This window comes from Dipodomys spectabilis, unplaced genomic scaffold (assembly GCF_019054845.1).
Source record: "Dipodomys spectabilis isolate Male_0828 unplaced genomic scaffold, ASM1905484v1 ptg000526l, whole genome shotgun sequence".
In the NCBI taxonomy this organism is placed as follows: Eukaryota; Metazoa; Chordata; class Mammalia; order Rodentia; family Heteromyidae; genus Dipodomys; species Dipodomys spectabilis.
The window spans coordinates 1,427,967-1,451,126 of NW_024871203.1; the positions used below are offsets into that span (position 1 = coordinate 1,427,967).

A 23,160-nucleotide genomic window follows, 5' to 3' on the forward strand; every position below is an offset into this window, starting at 1 on the left:
AGCCAGTCGACCACAGAATGAATCCATGAGCCTATAGATAGCCCATTCTCTCCTTAAGTTTTTTTTTTCAGGCATTTTGTCACAGGAGCAGAAAAATAACACAAGCAGTATTAAACTTTGTTGAATTATTGTAAACAGGGCATATTGTAGAGTAGAATGTAAGGCTCACATAACTTTCTACTAGCAACTAACCTCTGAAGACCTGTAGTAATTTTTCTCTGAGCGTCAGAGAACTGAGGAAAATCTAAGAAACTGAATCCTATGTCAAGCACTAAGAATAGTGTGAGAAAAGATGCTCAGAAACAGTTCTTCCCCCTCTTCATGACCTGACATGACTTAAGAGACTGAAACTACATGAACGTAAGAAATTAGAGCTAACATTGATCTGGTTCTTAATCCTTTACATATATTATCCAATTGAATCCTCATGGCAATTCTTCGTGGTTCATAGGGTGGGAAGTGTTACATGGGAACAAACAGGCTTTGGAAAGACTGTGACTCTGGTAACATAAGTGATTATGAAACTGGGCATTTGGTGCTATGGTTTGGATATCTAATGTTTTCCAAAGGCTATGTGTTAAAAGTATGTCTGCTGGCTATGGGAAGATAGTAGAATCTTTAGGAGGTGAAGCCTAGTAGGAGTCAGTTAGGCCATTAGGAGTATCTCCTTTAGGGGGATATCAGAAGCCTGGCCTTTTCTCCCTTTTCTCTTTGCTTCCTGGCCACCACGAGGTAACGCAACATTACTCCACCATGCACTCCCTGCCAATATATATAGTGCCTTGCTACAAAGCCCGAAAACAATGGAACCAAGTACCTTGGACTGAAACCTCTGAAATCATGAGCCAAAAAGAAATCTTCCCTCCTTTATCTCAGGTATATTGTTACAGCAACAGAAATCTGACTAATATAACTGGCTCAAAAGCTTATTTGGGGCAAAGTATCAAACTCAGGGCTTCATGCACTACAGTCTTGGACTTCCTAGCTACCAGAACTATGAGAAACAAATGTCTATTGTTTAAGCCACCTAACCTTTGGTAATTTTCTTTTTTTCTTTTTTCTTTTGGGTCCAGTCGTGGGGCCTGAACTCTGGGCCTGGGCACTGTCCCTCAGCTCTTCAGCTCAAGGCTAGCACTCTACCACTTGAGCCACAGCGCCACTTCCGGCTTTTTTCTTATGTGGTGCTGAGGAATCGAACTCAGGGCCTCATGCATGCAAGGCAAGCGCTCTACCACTTAGCCACCTTCCTAGCCCCTCTTTGGTAATTTTCATGACAGCAACCTGAAGGGACTAAAACAACTATCCACTGCTGAGTTCTACCTAGTTTCCATTGCTGGGTTTCTCTGGATTCTTTTATTGTTATTTCAGTGGAGCAAGCAGAGTGCTTAATCTGGTCTATCTTGTGCCAAAAGACATGTCTATTTATATAAACAGCCTCTGAATCCAACCTTTTTACTCTAAATTTTAAAGAAATGAAAAAAACCTTTTATGGTGCTTTTTTAAAGTTCAAATAACATTCTCTAGAAGCCATCTGAAGTCTTGCTCAATTATTTGCACTTTTCTTTGAGAATATTATAGTTTACACTTCTTTCCTTCTTTTAAAACCAAGTCAAATATTTTTGTCCATAACTCTTCCCTTATCCTGGGTCTAGTGGCTTTTAAGTAATGTCTGCTTAAGTGATGTTTGTTGATTTTCTAAAATAAGACACTGAATGTGAATTTTCCACCTAATAGTACATTTTAAAAGTCAATGGAAAAAATGGTCTACATTTCCATGCTTAAGATGTACAAAATAATAAAGTTTCTATTTTGCACAGTGGGTTGCCCCAAATATCATTAGCTAAAACAACATTTAACAAATGTCAACAGAATACTACATAAAGAAAGTTACTTTCAGGAAGTTTTCTAATAAGAATGAAAAACAGAAACTAGAAGCTAAGAAGGAAAACAAAATGCATATAAAAGAAAAGAAGTAGAAGTGCGGTTAAAGTTGGTTAATTGATTCTCAAAGTCAATGCAATAAAGACTATTAAAAACAATATAGAGTACGGTTCAAAATCAACACTGGGATTAAGACCTGGCTGCCAATTTATAACTACAGTAAGTATTTAACTCATCTGGGCCTCAATGCTGCATCTCTGAAATGGGCTCCGTACATATTTCATCAGGTACATATAAAGATTAAATGAGATAACAGTCATTAAACTAGTATACACAGAGCCTTCCACATAGTAAATAATCAGTCCATGTTGACTATAGTTGCCATTACTAAAAGTTAATTTCTCAGTGTTAACAAAGCTCTCGGTAATGACTTCTGAATTGTGTATGGGGCCACTTAAAGTATTCAATATGGATACTCAGGCAGCTGAGATCTGAGGATTGTGGTTTGAAGCCAACCCAGGAAAGAAAGTCCATGAGACTCTTATCTCCATTAAACTACCAAAAAGCCAGAAGTGGTTGAACACTACTAGCCTTGAGCAAAAGATGATTAGGTACAGAGTCCAGGCCCTGAGTTCAAGTTCCAGGACTGACACACACAAAAAGAACTCCTAAAATGTACCCACATGAATCTGGGTTTGACTCCCCCCTAGAACATGGGATCAGCTCTTACACTGGGGGAAGCACATGCTCACACACGCATGCACACACACATGCGCGCGCACACACACACACACACACACACACACTAACACTAATACAAAAGTCTCTACTTAAAGTGCTCCAGATCAACTTCTGACCTGTATGCCTAACAAGGAGCTCATTAGAGCTAAAGCACATTCTTTTTTTTGGTGGGGAGTGGTAGGGCTTGCACTCTGGACCTGGGCACTATCCCTCAGCTCTTCAGCTCAAGGTGAGTGCTCTACCACTTGAGCCACAGCGCCACTTCCAGTTTTCTGGTGGTTAATTGGAGATGAGTTTCACAGACGTTCCTGCCTGGACTGGCTTTGAACCACGATCTTCAGATCTCAGCCTCCTGAGTAGCTAGGATTACAGGCATGAGCCACTGGCACCTGGCTAAAACATATGCTTTAACCATGCTCAAAAAGAGCTCTGGCACTCAAGAAATCATTAATGTCAATCATAACTATATTACCCAAGGCAATAGAGAACTAGACATTGCCTATAAACACCAGCATTCATTTCTTTTAGTGATGGGAAAAGGGCCTTCATTCTTTTGTGATAATGTCAAAAAGAGTTGTAAAGCTCTGGTGATGGTGGGTGAGCTGCTGAGCATGGCAGCCAGTTGGGAGGAATGTGCTGACACAGCTAAGCTCTGGGACAGCAAGATCAGACCGGCTGCTTGGGCTGGAGGGTGAGTAAGGCTGCCATGCACCAAGCAGGAAAGAGCCATTCATTGCCCTTGCCCTTTTAAATTCCATTGTTTGAGCAACACTAAAATCTGGATGATTAAGTCAAGTTCCATCTAGCCAATAGGAAGAAGTAGAATGTTAAGACATTTCCAATCAGGAATATCCAAGCCAAACCCACTCAAAATGAAAGCACAATTATTCTGAAAGAACCCAATAGATTTTGGAAACAGCTCTGATTTCATACGTTCATGTAGACAGCAGGAACAACTGTCCTTTAACAGTAGCCTAAAGCCTTTTTTTGTTTTTGTTTTTGGTCCAGTCGTGGGGCCTGAACTCTGGGCCTGGGCGCTGTCCCTCAGCTCTTCAGCTCAAGGCTAGCGCTCTACCACTTGAGCCACAGCGCCACTTCCGGCTTTTTTTCCCCCTGCTTATGTGGTGCTAAGGAATCAAACCCAGGGCCTCAAGCATGCAAGGCAAGCGCTCTACCACTGAGCCACCTTCCCAGCCCATAAAGCCTTTTTTTTGTCAGTCATGGGGCTTGAACACCGGGCCTGGGCACTGTCCCTGAGCTCTTCAGCTCAAGGCAAGTGCTCTACCACTTGAGTCACAGCACCATTTCTGGTTTTTTGAGTGGTTTATTGGCAATAAAGAGTCTCACAAACTTTTCTGCCCTGGCTGGCTTTGAACTGTGATCCTTTGATCTCAGCCTCCTGAGTAGATAGGATTACAAGTGTGAGCCACTGGGCACCGCTAAAGTCTTTTCATATTTTATCGTAAGATATTCTTTCTTTTTTGCACCAGTACTAGGGCTTGAACTTCAGGGCCTATGCACTCTTCCTTAGGTTTTCTGCCCAAAGCTAGCAACTTGAGTTACAGCTCTACTGGCAGCTTTTTGGTGCTTAACTGGAGATAAAAGTCTCATGGACTTTTCTGCCTAGACTTACTTCAAATTGTGATCCTTAGAGCTCAGCCTACTGAATAGTTAGGATTAAAAGTGTGAGCCACTGGCATCTGGCTCTCAATATTCTTTTAAAACCTTTTTTTTTAAATTTCCATTTTAAAAAATTAAGGCCATGAGCCAGTGGCTCATGACTGTAATCCTAGCTACTCAGGAGGCTGAGATCTGAGGATCATGGTTCAAAGCCAGCCTGAGCAGGAAAAGTCCGTGAGACTCTTATCTCCAAATAATCACCAGAAAACCAACGCCAAGCGCTGTGGCTCAAGAGGTAGAGGGCTCGCCTTGAGCCTAAGAGCTCAGGGACAGCGTCCAGGCTCAGAGTTCAAGCCCCACAACTGACAGTAGATAGATAGATAGATAGATAGATAAAAAATTAAGTTGTTTGGTGTCACAGCAATGTAAGTCACATCTCTCATTTAAAGGAGAATTGGAATTGATTTTTTTTTTTTGGGGGGGGTCCGGTCGTGGGGCCTGAACTCTGCGCTTGGGCGCTGTCCCTCAGCTCTTCAGCTCAAGGCTAGCACTCTACCACTTGAGCCATAGCACCACTTCCGGCTTTTTTCTTTTTGCTTATGTGGTGCTGAAGAATCGAACCCAGGGCCTTGAGCATGCAAGGCAAGCGCTCTACCACTGAGCCATCTTCCCAGCCCCAGGAATTGATTTTTTTTTACTGCCTTTCTTCAAGAACAATGACAAGAGTACATTTTTCTTTGACCTATATATCCAGATGGCAAAGGTACTTGCAGATAAAGGGGGCAAAGATCTTTACTAAGTAAAATATTTTTCTCCTGGTAGTTGGGGAATGTGAACATAATTCATTTTCCTCTATCTAGACTATGTACATTGTTACTGGGAATGCCACATCATATTCTATTTTATGCCTATCATGAAATTTAAATATTTGTGTGAAGGATTGATCCCTACCCTATTGTCCCAGGCCTATATAGATGCCAGGCAGAATCCCAGGTATGTGCGAACTTGTCTGAAGTGCAGACAGGGCAATCCACCTGAGCCCAGCTGTAAACATCCCATTGTGGACCCAACTGAAAAGCCCCCACCTCCCTTGACCTAGCGGCTTTTTAATTCACCTCTGCCTCCTTGCTCAGACCTCATAGAAAAAACCAGCTCCTGTCCCAACTCTCTGGAACAACCTCCAGACCTGCAGGAAGGTCTGCGCCCCTCGCTGTTCCTCAAATAAAAATTCCCTGCCTGTTGATGATGGAGTCTGGCCTATTCCTTTTCCGTTCTCCATTTTCCCAACATTGTGTATTGTGGGAAAAGGGCTGCTTATGACCTTTTCAAAACTTGAAGAAAACTCCTATGATCATCATTCACTACAACCATCTCTATTTTCTTAAAATATATTTAAGTTTAATATACTAGACCAAAGAAGTATGTCATTATTAGTTTAATTTACTGAGTCAGACAAGAGACATCGCCAGCATTTTTGACAAAAGCGGCATCAATGTATACTTATATAAGAAATACATATGCTGGTGATAGTATTTTTTCTGGGCATAAATTCAAAGCATTAAAGCATTTTAGTTTTGAGATGAGGTCCTGCTCTGTTGCTTTAGGGTAGCCCCACACTACTGTGCGTTCAATCTCTCCGCCTGCTTCTTTAGTCTCGTAAGACTAAAAGTATCATGCCTCACCTGAAAACATTAAAATGCTTTAATCACTGTCATTCTAAAAGACAAAAGTGACATTTTTGGTTTTGCCTACACCTCTTTTGTTTTTTTGGTCAGTTGTGGAACTTGAACTCTAGGCCAGGTGCTGTCCCTGAGCTCTTCAGCTCAAGGCAAGCACTCTACCACTTGAGCCACAGTGTCACTTCTGGTTTTCTAGTGGTTAACTGGAGATAAGAGTTGTATAGACTTTCCTGCCCGGGCTGGCTTTGAACTGTGTGATCCTCAGATCTCAGTCTCCTGAGTAGCTAGCAATGCAGACGCGAGCTACGGGCACCTGACTGCCTACACCTCTTTAATTAGTAAAGTTAAACAGTTTTCCACATTTAGTGACTGATTGCAGTTGTTATTTTGAAAACTGTCTATAGGTTTCATGACCTCTTTCCTTGATTACTCCTGCTCCAAGAACTTGGCGGTCTAATTCATTAAACATTCCTGTATAAAAACTTACAATAATATTCCCAGTTGACCAAAAGAATACAAAGGTTTTTTTTAAAGGATTATAAAGATGAAAAAACCCAGGGCTGGGAATGTAGCTTAGTTGGTAGAGTGCTTGCCTAGCATGCAAGAAGCCTTGGGTTCAATTTCTCAGTACCACATAAAACAAAAAAGCCAGAAGTGACGCTGTGGCTCAAGTGGTAGAGTATTAGCCTTGAGCACAGAGAGGTTCAGGGACAGTGTCTAGGCCCTGAGTTCAAGTCCCAGGATTGGCAGGAAAAAAATCCAGCATATGAAGGATTCTCATCGAAATACAGCTTGGAGAAAAATCAGTTTTTAGTTAGATACTTTGGATTTAAGGTGAGAATCAATTTTCTTTTACCATTGAATTCTTCAACTTCTAGCTCTGGAGCCACCATGTAATACTGCTCACATAGCATCTTGGCAGTTTCATATGCATCTATAAGAAAGAAAAGTTTAGCTTTTATACACCAATGACATAGATACAAACATGTAAAGTAACAAAGGCAAATTGTCTAAAACAAGAGCTTTACAATGAACCAACTACCTCTTTTAAAACATAGCCTTTAGGCTTTACTGTATTACTATGACTAAAAAATTTTTTCCTTTGTGTGTGTGTGTGTGTGTGTGTGTGTATGTGTGTGTGTGTGTGCATGTGTGTGTGTGTGTGTACGCCAGTACTAGGACTCAAACTCAGAGCCTGGTCTCTCTATCCCTTAGCTTAGCTCTTTTACTCAATGCTGAACCATTTATAGCTCCACTGCCAGCTTTTTGGTGGAGACAGGAATCTCACAGATTTTCCTGCCTGGGCTGGCTTCAAACTGTGATCCTTAGATATCAGCCTCCTGAGTAACTAAAATTACAGGTATGGGACACCAGTGTCTAGTTCCTTAAAGTCTTAGTATTCACAACTATGTCAAAATGAGGTTAGTCACAATATAGCTAGTTTTGCAGCAAGTACACAGTTTAACTTTCAAGTATTGCTAAAAGGTATTTTTCATGAAAATTCATAAATTCAAGACTTGTGAACCTCATGTTGTCTGACTAAATTGCAGGGAGGATACACCTGTAATTATAAAAAATACTGCAATCGGTCTTATGATTTGGAAGTTATCTGTAAATGAAACATCAATACGGACTTGCTCAATGCCTGGGTTTTCATGAGACATACAATTTCCGTTATTGGAACCACCAACATCACTTTAAAATGTCCTTCACATTAGCTAAAGCTAACAGGCTGGGGCTGAGAAAAAGCAAAAATACCTCGTGACACATTACATTTTCTCTTGAACTGTAAACTATGGGGGGGAGGAGAGAGGAGAGAGGAGAGAGAGAAGTGGGGAGAGAAGACAGGAAAAAGGAAATGAAAATTTCTGGCCTCCTTAATCCAAAAGTATGTGCTTACTGCCATGTATTTTAAAAAAGCAATAAATTGCTACTTTATATTAATATGAAAAAAAAGAAAAAGAAAAAAAGAATCACAACAACAAAAACCTTAAAATCAATCTGACGTCCGGATTTGTGTCCTACACTTCTTTATTATATCCAGAACTCAGTATAATGCCTGGTTAGATGTTCAATGGATATTCCTTGATTTCATAAATTATACACCCACTTATCAGTGGCAAATAGATATTAAAGTGATACTGAATTTTAACCCTGAAAAAAGAATTTTAAATTATACTAGATGTGTAAGTTTCTTTTTCTAGGCAGTAATAAACCTTAACAATTATCCTTCAAAAATACTTCATAAAATGAGAAATCAAGACTCCTTCCTTTTGCATTGGCCATACCACCAAACAATGCTACATCTCCACCTAGTGACGTGAGAGCACGCAGCCCATCACGAACTTCCAAAATTACAAATAATACAACTGAAAAACAGTACTTTGCAGTGCTAGTGGTTCACGCTTATTATTCCAGCTACTAGGGAAGCAGAGATCTGAGGATCAAGGTTCAAAGTCAGTAGGGGCACAAAAGTCTGTGAGACTCTTATGTCCTATAAACTACTCAGAAAAAGCTGGAAGTGGCACTGTGGCTCAATTGGTAGATTGCTAGTCTCGAGCAAAAGCAGCTCAGGGACAGTGCCAAGGCCCTGAGTTCAAGCCCTAGGATTAGCAAACACACCAAAAAAATGAATTTAAAAAGATACCAGAGCTTTGCTATCTATATACAAAGATAATACAACACAGCTCCTCCAGATATAGAATAAAGCTATTCAAATATGGAACTTCCTTTCAATAGAAAACAGGAAGAGAAACTAAATCTACCAAATGTGCTAATTCCACAGAGCATTAGCTTTCTCATTGGCATGATTGTGATAGCACTGAAATATACTACATATGTACAATGTGTGGAAGAGAGTGGAGTCCTGGAAGAAACTACCCGCTTCTTAAAGCTCTTCAAGCTCACATTGATCAATGCTTTCCAAAATTATCTTTCCTTCTTACTGCTGTTTTTGTTGTTGTTGTTTTCTTGCTTTTGTTTTTTGGGTACGGGTCCTGGGGATTGAACTCAGAACCTAAGGTATTGTCTCTGAGCTTTTTTTGCTCAAGGCTACCACTGTACCACTAGAGCCACAGCTCTACTTCCAGCTTTGTAGTGGTTAATTGGAGATAAGAGTCTCACAGACTTTCCTGCCCCAGCTGACTTTGAACCCTGATCCTCAGATCTCAGCTTCCCGAGTAGCTAGGATTACAGGCGTGGGCCACTGGTGACCAGCTACTGTTATGTCTTTGCTATCCTTCACTGTTTTATCTTGTTAGAGTTAGTCTAATGTCTCTATCATTGGTGCAAAGGTAGGAGCAGAACCCCTTATGTAAGAGCAGTGAAGAATCCTAAAACTTGTAGTCACAGGCCAAAAACAAAACAAACAACCACAGCTAGTTAAACACATCGTTTAGACTTTTAGGATGAGGATGATCAGGCAGGACAGAAGCCTAAAGGGCTTGCTGAAAGTTATCACAAACAGGCTGCAGTCAAGTCAGCCAAGCTACAGACAAAAATGAGAAGCTGGAGCAGGCAGAGAAAGGTAGAGAGGCCATGACTTGGCAGGTGCAAGACACTCAATTTTGCTTTCTGGTTCCCAACTCTAATATCTACAGCACCAACTGTCAAGGGACCTACTATGATCTTTTAGTCAATCTGTTTCTGAAACTAGCCTGAATGAGGGAATCTCTGTACCTGGCAACCTGAAGAGCCCGAAGTGAGAGAATAAGACATTATTTCTGAACCAGAATAATGTCATGCTCTCAGGAGACCATTTGTATGCTATTATGCTAAGCAATAATAGCATATAGGAGCAACACCAGCAAGTTAACATCGTCACCATGAGAGCAGACTTTTGTACCAAGTATTTAAGCTTGTACCTTTAAAATGATCTTACCGCAGGATTTTCCATTTGATTTCCTGGTTTCTCACAAAGAAAGGAGGGAAACCGGTCACAAAGGAAGGCCCCTCCCAAAGGATAATAGGACCTGCTTTAGAACACTAATTCTAGCATTTACTACCCTGAGTCTATAATTTGCAGATGTGTAAAGGTAGATATTAATGTGCTAAATAAGCCACAAGGAGGCATGCTTCAGGGTTCTGAACATTCAATTCATGTTATAAACGATGCACCCTACTCTTATACGTTTATACAACTGTCTAGTCAAAAATAAAAATATTGTCCCTACCCTCTGACATAAAAGTTTTCTTGTAGTCCACCCTCAAGATATCTGCATGGTGTCAGTGTTAGCTGATGGAAGCACATGGACGAATATGTGCCATTTGGGATGGACACTGAACTATGCTTAAACCATGGGACATCTTCATAGCTGTAAAAATCATGAGTAGAGCTATCATTAAAATCCAGAACCTTACCAAGCACTGGTGTCTCATGCCTGTAATCCTAGCTACTCAGGAGAGCGAGATCTGAGGACTGTGATTCTAAGCAAGTGTGGGCAGGAAAGTCTGTGAGACCCTGAGATCCAATTAACCACGAGAAAACTGGAAGTAGAGTTGTGGCTCCAAGTGGTAGAATGCTAGCCTTGAGCACAAAGACTCTCAGGGACAGTGAGCGTCTAGCTCCTGAGTTCAAGCCCCACAACTGACCAAAAAAAAAAATCCACAATCTTTACTCTCAACATTAAGTTTCTTAAACAAAAGGAGAAACAAAATACCGGATACAGAGATGTTGAGTGAGATTAACCAGTCTCAGTGGATGTTGGGAAAAGGTAAAGAGCCAGTATAAAAGTGCCAACTACTCTAAAACACAGAAGGGAGTAGGGTAAGACTTTACTAAGAAGAATAAGAAATTGATGTCCATTTATTATTTTCCTTGGTATTACTTGGGGTTATTAAGAAGAGTATTTTACTTATTGTTTCTGGTATGTTGGGGATGCGGATTCCAGGGCCTTTCAGGCAGAAGGCACAAAGAGGCAGGTATGGTGGTGCACTCTTGTAATCCCAGTTATTAGGAGGAGGTGGAAGAGCATGAGTTCAAGACTAGCCTGGTAAAATAAACAAAATTCTATATATAAAAAATTAAAGCCACTAGACATTGTATTGAAAATAAACTATATAACTTCTGGGTGGGCATGGGAAGGAAAAACTAGGAAAGCGAGGGAAGGAGTGACATTGCCCAAAAAGAACTCACTACCTGACTTACATAACTGTAACCCCTCTGCACATCACCTTCAAGTCTTTTTTTTTTTTTGCTAGTCCTGGGGCCTGAACTCAGGGCCTGGGCACTGTCCTTGAGCTTCTTTTGCTTAAGGCTAGCACTCTAATACTGAAGCCACAGCACCCAGTCCCAGACTTTTCTGTTTATGTAAAGAATAGAACCCAGGGCTTCATGCATGCTACGCAAGCACTCTACCACTAAGTCACACTTTATAACAATGAAAATTAAAGCACTGGAAGATATGGCTCAAGTGGTATACTACTTTAATAGCCTGTGAAAGGCCCTAGGTTCATTCCTTAGCATTGATAGAGACAGGTATTTTTCAGCCTTTCAGCCACTGGTGCTGTACTTTTAGCCTTCTTTTGAGCTGCAACAGCTTATTTCCCATAGGAAATAAAGCAGGGATGGGGCTGGGGGTTTAGTCCAGCAGAAGGGCGCCCGCCTGGCGCGCGCAAGGCCCTGGGTTCGGTTCTCAGCCCTGGAAAAAAAAAAAAAAAGGAAAAAAAGCAGGGAGATGGCTATCAAAATTTGCTTTAGTCGCAGGAAGAAGAGTGGTCATTAGGTTTCTTTCTAGATTGCCTAGTCCATTTTTCCATGGTAGGAACAGAAGGTGATTTAAGGTGAATTCTTCATTGACTGGAAAAATCATTTGACTATACAGATTATGAATGTCACAGATCAGGTGTGATCCAGAAGCTGGGCTACTACTACTGTCACAGGAGGTAAGCACTGCTGGAGATGGGGTCATAAACAATACTAATTTCAGACTATGATTATTTACAGCATAAGTTCAAATGCATAAATCAGTGTTCTCATTAACAAGTCATTTTTATCCCCCCTCCAAACCTTTCTTGTCAGTCATGGGGCTTGAACATGGGGCCTGGGGACTATCCCTAAGCTTTTTTGTTTAAGGTCAGTGATCTACCACTCGGAGCCCCAGAGCCACTTCTGGTGGTTTTCTATTGGTTAATTGGAGATAAGAGTCCTAGGGATGTTCTTGCCTAGGCTGGCTTGGAACTATGATCCTTAGATCTCATTCCTGATTAGCTAGGATAACAGGCATGAGCCACCAGCACCTGACTTTCTCTTCTCTCTTTTCCCACATTTTCTATATTTTTTAGTGAGTGCTTTTTGTATTTGGGGAAATACGTTATTAATCCTTTTAAGTGGCCCAAGAGGGAAGGAGAACTGGATAACAACAAAAAAAAAGTAGGATAAAATGAGAAGTCATAAACATTACCTTAAAGCGAACATGTAAATATACAATATATTCTTCTGTCAATCTGGTCATCTGGATGATTAAGTGTTCTAGGTCATTTTTCTTGTATAAACATCACATCAATAAATTACAATTGCTATTTATTGGTAAGTATTACAAACTTACAGATACTTGTGAAGCAATCTGATAATGGATTCCTTCTAAGATCTATATTCTGTCCTATACTCTAATCATTTTCTTGCCCACAATAATTTCATTATATTTTTAAAAGACTTTCCTTTGAGTCTTCCTAAGCATTCTACTTTGTTTTAATGGAGGGAGGGATCTTCCTTGTCTTATGTAACATTTAAATACATTAAGTACTTATAGCAAGTAGTATAACTTACACAGATAGCAGATAGTTTGGGTACAAACAAATGACCCAGATAAGCATATACCCTGCACAAAAGTATTCTAGAAAACACGTACAAGCCAAGTGATTTAGTGTTCTTTGGTACTGGTATGTCTGATTTACAAAAGGAAGGGTGTCAGAAGTTGATGATGTAGGTGTTGTTTTATAGCAGCTTTTATTTCCTTTAGAAATCTGAAACCACCCCCTATTAAAGGAAGAGGTTACAGAGAGGTGAAAACACTTACAGATGTTCAGGAGAACAGAAAGCATGCCAGTCCCTTCTCCTTAGCCCCGGACTGTGAGGATAAGATGTATAGGTGTGCACGTGTGCCTGTTTGTGTGCCTGTCCTTGTGGGTCTATCAGAGGAAGTAGAATTGTGAGCTATAGAGAGGAATGGAGCGTGACTGCCATTGGATAGAACTTCACCAGGTATTTTGTTATACTGAACAATGATAGGAATGATTACACAGAGCTCCAAGTAAACTTTGTTCATACTACTAGGAACTAGGTGAGAGAGAGAGAGAGAGAGAGAGAGAGGGGGGGGGGGGGAGAAACTGTGAATCCATACAGAAAAAGAAAAAATGAAGAGTTTTCAGCCCATCCTGAATTGTGAAAGAAAAGAAAGATACAAAGAAGACAGTAGTGCTACGGTTTGGGTTTCAAACTTCTTCCAAAGGTTATGTGTTAAGGCAGAGTTTGCAGACTCTGACACTGACTGGGGATGGTGGTAGGCGGGGCCTAATGGAAGTAAGTTAAGTCATTGAGGGAAAAATCTTGTTCTGTTGCATCATAGGTCCAAAATAAAGGGGTCAAGCAACAAAGGGCTGAAACATTTGAAATGGTGAGTCTACATCAACTTCCTCTGTTGGTTAATTTTTGTCACAACGACAGAAAAAAAGACTAACACAAACAGCTCAGAGGCAGACTGAATAAACTTCTGAGCTTTTGTGTGTTTGTTTTTTCAAATATATATTGAAGTATTCTGCATAGTTTACATCTTGTTTTGGGCATAGAATTTCTGTCAGTAAAAGGAGTGATGTACCAGAGCTTGGAAAATTTTTGCACATTAGTACCAGCAATGATAAGCCCAGTTAATTAATATGTACTAAACACCATAGAATAAAACAAATAATAAACGCCACAAAACAATAGATTCTTTTGGTTTTAAGAGTCAATTTGTCTTTGAAGTGCCATGCCTTGGACTCACTTTAGCATCAATGAATCTCCATCCTATAGAAAAAGTTAGAGTTTCATAAAATTCCTAGTCCTTATATCAAGATCTACCCATTCTTAACATCTCCCTGAAAATGACAGTGAGATGATTAAATGTTTCCAAAATGTTCCCCATGAAGAATTTCATACACTATAAAGCACAGTGCAACAAACCCCCGTGTGCTTAATCGCCTCAATAATTGCCACCAAGAACCGGCTCTCTGATCATCCCCACCCTCTGTGTAATTTTGAAACAACTCCCACATATCATTTCAAATCACATGTAGAACTTAACATACCTCTCTAGAAGCCAGAACTCTTCTGAAAAATTAACACCCGCAGCGTGCCAGTGGCTCATGCCTGTAATCCTAGCTACTCAACAGGATGTGATTTGAGGCTCTGGTTTGAAGCCAGCCCAGGCAGAAGAGTCTGTGACACTCTTATCTCCAATAAAAGAGTCGGAAAAAGCCGGAAGTGGCATTGTGGTTCAAGTAGTAGAGTGCTAACTGTGAGCAAAAGAAGCTTAAGGGCAGTGCCCAGGCAATGAGTTCAAGCCCCAAGACCAGCAAAAATAAAATAATATAAATTAACACTATACCAGTTTCATACTTAGAAATTAGTATTTGTTTAATATCAAATACTCACTGTTCACTTGTTCAGTTCTTCTAAAACCTCAAAAGCATCATTCTACCAGTAAAGTGAGGCCTGAACATGTTATGTACCATGTTTAAGGTTACCCAGCCAACCCACATGGGCACCATCTCATGAATATGATGGATTATATACATAAGTAAAGTGATTTTTCAGCCATAAAGGAGGACTGCAGTGCTGATACATTTTTATAAAATGAATGACACTTGAGAATCTTTTTTTTTTTGGGGGGGGGTCCGGTCGTGGGGCCTGAACTCTGGGCTTGGGCACTGTCCCTCAGCTCTTCAGCTCAAGGGCTAGCGCTCTACCACTTGAGCCACAGCACCACTTCTGGCTTTTTTCTTTTTGCTTATGTGGTGCTGAGGAATCGAACCCAGGGCCTCAGACATGCAAGGCAAGCGCTCTACCACTGAGCCACCTTCCCAGCCCTTGAGAATCTTATACTAGGTGAAAATACCTGGTCATTAAAGGCCATATACTGTATGATTTTTACATGAAATGTCCTCAACAGGGTAATTACACAGAGACAAATGGGGACTAGTGGATGCCTGGGGCTAGTCAGAGGACCAGTTGTTGAGTAACTGGTAATGGGTACAGTGTCTTTTGAGAGCAAAGAAAACATTCTAAATTTGGATGGTAGTGATGGTTGCACAACTCTGAATAGACTGAAAACCATGGAGCTGCAGCTATGTTTTAAATTGGTAAATTGTGTGGGATGAAAATTATGTCTAGATCAAGTTTGTAAGTTTCTGAAAAGTTAAAAAGTAATGAACAAACCAAAGACTTATAAATCATCTACACAAGGACTACATTAGATCATATGTGAGTTACAAAACACGTTTAAAAGAAAAGGCACACGTGCAATACATAAGTTGAGTCACCACAAAACAGAAGTCATATGGATAAAGGCTTCCTACCTAAACAGAGGCCAAGACAGCTCAGCAATCAAGCTTAGCAAAGATACATCTGGGCCTTCCTCCCTGGATTTACGTACAAACACATTGCACAGATTTTCCTAAGTTATGACTGTGCACAAGCAACAGTCCTCAATGAAGACTAGGAAGAGTTGTGGTCAAGTAAACTCTTCAGATAGGCGTTTACAGGAGATCCAATCTGGGAAAGGGGAATAGGTTCGGAATCTGAGGCTGCATAAAGAAACTCCCTTTAGGAGGGAGCCGGGTGCTGGTGGCTCATGCCTGTCATCCTAGCTACTCAGGAGGCTGAGATCTGAGGATTGTGGTTCAAAGTCAGCCCAGGCAGGAAAGCCCGCAACTCTTATCTCCAATTAATGAACAGAAAACTGAAAGTGGAACTGGGGCTCAAAGCAGTAGAGCACTAGCCTTGAGCAAAAAAAAGCTCAGGGACAGCGCCCTGAGTTCAAGCCCCACAATTGACTACAAACCCAAGAGGGGTAGGAAGCTGGTAGATCATCCACAGCCAGCAGGCTCTGGAGATTCAATTAATGTTAAAGGATAATGAGGAAACTGCTGGTCAAATTCAAGGTACCTGGGTACCAGGAATCTATGACTGTTGGGTTCACTGTATCCTGAGGCTACTGAAACACAATCTAGTTAAGCCCGCATGCTATGTAGATTCTAACACCATGAGTACACAATAGAAAGATGCTGGACTTTGAGCCAGGTACCTGTAGTTCATGCCTGTAATACTAGCTGCTCAGGAGATTGAGACCTGGAGGGTTAAAGTAGCTCAGGTAGTTATCTCTGTGAGACTCTATCTCCAACTAACTAGCAAAATGTAGGACACTAGCTGGGCCCTGGGGGTTCAGGCCTGTAATCTTAGCTTCTCAGGAGGCTGAGATCGAAGAATCTCAGTGTGAAGCCAGCCTGCGTAGCAAAGTCTCTTAAGTCGTTTGATCTCCAATTTACTAGAAAAAAAGCTACAAGTGGAGCTGTGGCTCAAATGGTAGAGCTCCAGCCTTGAGCAAAAAAGTCAAGCAAGAGCATGAGGCCCTGAGTTCAAGCCCCAGTACTAGCATGAAAACAAAAGATTCAGGACTAGAAGTGTGGCTCAAGTAGCAGAGGACCAGCCATGAGTAAGAAAGCCAAACAAAAATATATGACCCTGAGTTCTAGCCCCAGTATGGGCACAAGATAAAAAAGGAAAGATGTTTAAATTCTACAATTACATGAATTCTGCCCTTTTTTCAGGGAGGGGTGTCAGTTGTAGGGCTTGAACTCAGGGCCTTGGTGCTATCCCTGAGCCTTGTTCACCCAAGGCTAGCACTCTACCACTTTGAGCCACTTCCAGTTTTCTGGTGGTTAACTGGAGATTAGAGGCTCAGGGACTTTCCTACACGGGGTGGCTTCCAACTGCAATCCTCAGATCTCAGTCTCCTGAGTAGCTAGGATTATAGGCGTGAGCCACCAGTACCCAGCCAGCCTCATTTTATAATAAACAATATAGTCAGATAATCGTGGTAAGTCAAAATTTAGAATATTTATTTACTCTGAGTACAACTCTGACAAATGAAGTGAAAATTCCCATTTTGAGCATTCCAAATTATGTCTATTTTCTTCAACTGTATAGAAGATTCATAACTGGATTAAGTGGCTTGGGTCTACTACACAGATTAACCACAATGCGATGTCAGCAACTCAGCATTTGTTTCCTTACCTTTCACTACATCAGCCACATTACATGTGGGATCGATACTTCCAATGTGTTTAGGGTGAGCTGGGTTTGTGTCACCGCCAAAGAGAAGAGCTAAATGAACACAAAAGAGAAGGGAAAGGATTAACACACAGCAGGCTGGGATGGTTAAGCAGTGAAAGGGACTAATAAGTCCTAAAAGGATCTTGACTTTGGAGGAATCATTCTCACATCCATAATGACTTAGATCATTTGGTGGATGAGCAACACCAACATCCAACTAAGGAGGAATGATGTGTTTTAAGACGTATTAGCTACAATCCAGAAGCAGTAGAGCACATGGCAGGGGTCCAACTCTTTCTCTCCCAGCCAATGTGACTTGGATGAAGAAATTTACTTTTATCCTTAGCCAAGTTTATCCATCTTCTCAGGACTACTCTGGATATTTACTCCAACATTTGCTAAACATTAGGAGCACCAAGCCCGCACCATGTGGACAGGCCTGTGAACTATCTTTCACTGGCAGCCTTGAAAATTCCTCCATCAAGGAGATTGTGTGCCAATGACATGTTCAAATACAGTTTTTAAATAGCTTTCAGGTGATTTCATCCTATGCAAGATTTGTAAAAGTTCATTGCTGATGAAAAGCCAAAACAAGTCTCAAAGACTCAATCTCAATCCAAATGTTTATAGGCATACTAGTTTTTTGGTTTTTTTTTTTTGGGGGGGGGGTGCCAGTCCTGGGGCTTGAAATCAGGCTCTGGACACTATTCCTGAGCTTCTTTTGCTTAAGGGTAATGCTCTACCACTTGAGCAACAGCTCTACTTCCCACTTTTTGGGGGGCAGTTTAGTGGAGATAAGAGTCTCACAGACTTTCCCATCAGGGCTGGCATTGAAGCATGATTCTCAGACCTTAGCCTCCCGAGTAGCTAGGATTACAGGCGTGAGCAACTGTTGCCTGGCTTCCTTATTTTTAAATCAAGCAAAAATTGGTAATAACTTAGACTCCACCAAAACTGCTTAACTAAAATAGGAGAGATTTTAAATTATGAAACATTATAAATATAGCCATCAGGACAATATATAAGTAAAGTTCCAACTGGTCAAGAGGAAGAAAAACAGAAGTGAATAAGCTTAACCAGTGCTATTAAAACCAGCACTTAAATATGTATGGTTAGATTAGACGGAAACCGCAGTTATTGAAGTAGATGAGTTGAATAGAATCTAAGTTCTTTTCCCTTGTATATTGTCACACATTTCTGTTTTTAAAAAGGGTGACAGTGGTCCTGTTTCTGACCTTCATAAATGGCTTTCAAAGGTCACTTTAATCAAGAATATGAATTGCTTTTTAGTAGATAGGGTTCACTGAGGAAAAACTAAACTAGAAATGGAATTTCTACAATAAAAATTTTGGTATAGGGGCTGGGAAGGTGGCTCAGTGGTAGAGTGCTTGCCTCGCACGCATGAGGCCCTGGGTTTGATTCCTCAACACCACATAAGCAGAAAAAAGCTGAAAGTGGTGCTGTGGCTTCAGTGATAGAGTGCTAGCCTTGAGCTGAAGAACTGAGGGACAGCGCCCAGGCCCAGAATTCAGGCCCTGAGACCATAAAAAAAAAAGTCTGTATAATAATACATTAAATGTAAAGCAATAGGAACATTTTTTGGGGGGAGAAATCACTCTGAGTTACCTTTTCAAAATCCAACTTACTGTGCTGGTTAATAAGCATGCGGAAAGATATGCGGTTGGTGTAAAATCGATCCAGAAAATACTGGATGTTACTGCTAATGAAGGGATCAAACCCAAACTTCTCCTTGTATTCGATCACTCCTTGTGCCATTGTAGGAACCACATCGTTATGTCTGTTTCTCACATTGATCAAAACTTGTAGAAAGCTGTGTGAGAAGCAAGCAAAATCTGGTCAATCTTTATCTCATAGCTTGGTGCACAAAATTCCCAGCTGTCTCCAATCTAGTTATCTGCTAGTATTCTAATAGGTCAAGACACCAATCTCATTAGGTTGTATAAGGAAGCATTCACACAAAAAACTATTTATTTTACATGAAACTTAACACAGAAATTTTCTTTTTCAGAGATGCCAAAAGCAAAAGGTTCTATAGTAAAGAAAAACATGTTCAAATATCTTCATAGGAAGGGACTAGCTTTTTGTGTAAGTGGCTACAGAAAATACAAGTCCTACAAATGAGCATATTAGTATTTCTTTTGAAAATATGAAGATACTCTCTCAAAAGTCCCCAAGAATTTATTAATAAAGTCTTGAAGCAATAGCCTCTTCCATGAATAAAAATGGCAAACTAAAAAAAAAAAAACTATAAAAAATGGCAAACTAATTTTGAGGATTTCAGCCCAACATATTGTTACTTCCTAATGAATTTTGAGAAAACAAGGCTCATGGATTCAAATCATGTAGTGTAAACATATTAAATGACAGCAGTGGCTTACAGCAAGGAAACCACTGTGTCTGGGCCTCTAACCCAATGCTCGCCCCTTTCACATTTCACAGATCCATTAGACAAACACTCTAGCAGAGGAAAAAAAATAGCTCAGGGGATTTTCCCCTTTATATTTTAATTAATCCCTTCAGATTAATTGAGCCAGTCATTCTGGCAATGTGCATTGTAAAGAACAAGTATACTAGAGGAAGGGAACTATGACTTCTAGGTCCAGCTCTATTAGGAACTCTCACCAACTCTGACCTGTTTCCTTCTCTGCGAACTTAAAAGTCTGGATTAAATACCTCTTAAAGTTGTTTGAATAGTGTGGGTTTTCCCTAGTTTTTTTTTATGGGATATCTATATGTCAAGTGTCTGTCTCACAAATAAATGGATTACATTTATATAAACCAAAGAAATTTCTCAGCCGGGGTGCTTGTGGCCCATGCCTATAATCCTAGCTACTCAGGAGGCTGAGATCTGAAGATCAAAGTTCAGAGCCAGTCTGAGCAGCAAAGTCTGTGACTCTTTTTTTTTTTTTCTTTTTCTTATGTGGTGCTGAGGAATCGAACCCAGGGCCTCATACATGCAAGGCAAGCGCTCTACCACTGAGCCACCTTCCCAGCCCCATCTGTGAGACTCTTATCTCCAATTAACCACCAGAAAACCGAAAGTGGTACTGTGGCTGGTAGAACACTAGCCTTGAGAGAAAAAGCTCAGGGACAGTGCCCAGGCCCTGAGTTCAAGCCCCATTACTGACAAAAAAGAAATTTCTCAGCACAAGAGGCACTCACTTATACATACATGGAATAGGAACAAATTACGATGGAGAGATTTTATTTCTCCCAGAAGGCGGGTAAGATGGCACTCATATATTAGGGGTTGGGATTTTCTAGCTGAATAAAAATGGAAAACCAAGCTGGGCACTGGTGGCTTATACCTATAACCCTAACTACTTGGCAAGACTATAGTTCAATGCCAGCTTGGGCAGAAAAGTTCAGAAAACCCCTTCTCAACCAGTAGCTGCAGTGCATGCCTGTCATCTCAAGCTATGTGGGAAGCAGAGATTGAGAAGATCATAGTTTCAGACCAGCTCAGGGAGAAATGTCTGTAAGGTTCCATTCACATGCACTTAAGATTCCACAACAGGGGCTGGGAAGGTGGCTCAGTGGCAGAGCGCTTGCCTTGCATGCCTGAGGCCCTGGGTTCGATTCCTTAGCACCACATAAGCAAAAAGAAAAAAGCCGGAAGTGGCGCTGTGGCTCAAGTGGTAGAGTGCTATCCTTGAGCTGAAGAGCTGAGGGACAGCACCCAGGCCGAGCTCAGGCCCCACAACCGGACCCAAAAAAAAAAAAAAAAAGATTACACAACAATGGGATGCCTAAAGCAGGTGGATTGTGGTACAGGTTCATGCCCAAGCAAGAAGTGAGACCCTATCTCAAAAATAACCAGTGTAGGGGCTGGGAAGGTAGCTCAGTGGTAGAGTGCTTGCCTTGCATGCATGAGGCCCTGGGGTCGATTCCTCAGCACCACATAAGCAAAAAGAAAAAAGCCAGAAGTGGCGCTGTGGCTTGAGTGGTAGAGTGTTAGTCTTGAGCTGAAGAGCTGAGGGACAGCACCCAGGCCCACTACTGACAAAAGAAAAAAAGAAAAAATAATAATAATGAAAAAGCAAGGATGGAAGTGTTGTTTAGTGTCAGTGTGTCAGCCTCGCAAGCAAAAGGTCATGAGTTTAATTCCAGTACCACCAAAAAAAAAATAAATAAAGAAGAAAAACAAGTCCCAGCTATTCAAGAGACAAAGGTAGGAGGCTCTTAGGCCAAGGCTCACCCAGGCAAAAGTATAAGACCCTATCTGAAAAACAAGCAAACCAAAAAGGCTGGGGCATGGCTCAAGTGTCAAATAGTGGATCTTGTCCTAGAGAGCATAACCTCTTGTCTTTTTTTTTTTGGAGTCCAGTCGTGGGGCCTGAACTTTGGGCCTGGATGCTGTCCCTCAGCTCTTCAGCTCAAGGCTAGCACTCTACCACTTGAGCCATAGCGCCACTTCCAGCTTTTTTTTCTTTTTGCTTATGTGGTGCTGAGGAATGGAACCCAGGGCCTCATGCATGCAAGGCAAGCGCCCTACCACTGAGCCACCTTCCCAGCCCCAAAGTATAACATCTTGAGTTGAGTTCCTAGTACCTCCAAAAATAAAAACAAAAAAGACATACATTTCATCATACTGAAAATTTAGTAGTCTTTGTTTATAATGGCAGCAACAGAGATTTCAAGATATTAAATAAAAAGCATGGTCTTTAATGCTTCTTCATAATAAAATAGTTGTAGTTTCTGGGCTCAACTGAAATGACCCACTGGAAAACATTTTAAATGGTAAAGATTTGGGTAAATAAACTCATGAACATATGGAGGCCACTGTATTCTTTTTCTTTTAAAGTTTTTTTTTTTTTTTTTTTTTTTTTGGGTCCGGTCGTGGGGCTTGAACTCTGGGCCTGGGCGCTGTCCCTCAGCTCTTCAGCTCAAGGCTAGCACTCTACCACTTGAGCCACAGCGCCACTTCCAGCTTTTTTCTTATGTGGTGCTGAGGAATCGAACCCAGGGCCTCGAGCCTGCAAGGCAAGTGCTCTACCACTGAGCCACCTTCCCAGCCCTCTTTTAAAGTTTTATTGTAAAGTTGACAGATAGAGGGGTTACCGTTATATAAAAAGGTAATCAGTATATTTCTTTTTGAACAGTGTTCCCCCCTCCCTCATTTTCTCCCACTTTTTCCCCTCCCCCAGGTTATAAAGTTCATTTCCAACACAGTGTCTAGTGAGTATCACTGCTAAATTGGTTCACCCATAGTCCCATTGTTTCTGTGATTCCCCTTCCCCACCCCAAATCAGATAAACTTATATACAAGACAAAGGGTACAGAAATCAAAACTAGTGACAAAAGGGAATAAACCAAAGGGGGGGAAAAAGAAGAAAAAAGAAATAACTGCAAACAGTACAATAAGGAATTTCTTGTTTCCATTTCTTGGGAGTTCATTTTACCAGTGCATTCTTAAAACTACCACTAGATGGAACATTTACTGCAATGTTTATAGTTGGTGCCCAGTTTACCTTGACTAAAGTATTAAGAAATGGGTCCTGAAGCATTCCTTTGAAATGTCATTACTCCTTGTGTACTATGCTCAATGCTTAGCTCACTTTTTTTTAAAAGCCATGACTGAGTCATGCATTACCCACTAAGAAAATTAATGTTTTATGTCTGGGTTATAATTCTTGGATCTTAATGGCCTGAGTTTCATTTCGGAAAATTCTTTTTTGCCTATCTATGTTTTTACTTTTAGGTAAGTAGTACCATACTTACTTATCCAAGACCTGTGGGTCCTCGGGGCTCTTGTTTTCATATTCTAGAAGTTCAAGGAAACTCTGCATATACCTACAAAAAGAAGAGTTAACCGTGTTAGCTGTCTGCCTACCATTCACTCCTCCTTTCCTTCTGTACAAGAGTACTCTTAAATTTCATCCTACCCCCACGTACACTTAAAGTGTATCA

General features: G+C 40.9%; 1 protein-coding gene across 3 annotated transcripts in view; it reads right to left on the reverse strand.

The window, feature by feature from the left end:
• Pdk3 (pyruvate dehydrogenase kinase 3) overlaps positions 1-23,160 on the reverse strand; it is a 70,944-nt gene that overhangs the window by 15,027 nt on the left and 32,757 nt on the right. For all 3 annotated transcript variants that reach the window (XM_042670204.1, XM_042670202.1, XM_042670203.1), the window contains exons 3-6: positions 22,972-23,043; positions 18,876-19,060; positions 17,191-17,280; positions 6,778-6,855 (exon numbers count right to left, since the gene is read on the reverse strand). In XM_042670204.1, the coding sequence (XP_042526138.1) occupies positions 6,778-6,855; positions 17,191-17,280; positions 18,876-19,060; positions 22,972-23,043 (425 nt within the window). The remainder of the gene's footprint in view (positions 1-6,777; positions 6,856-17,190; positions 17,281-18,875; positions 19,061-22,971; positions 23,044-23,160) is intronic.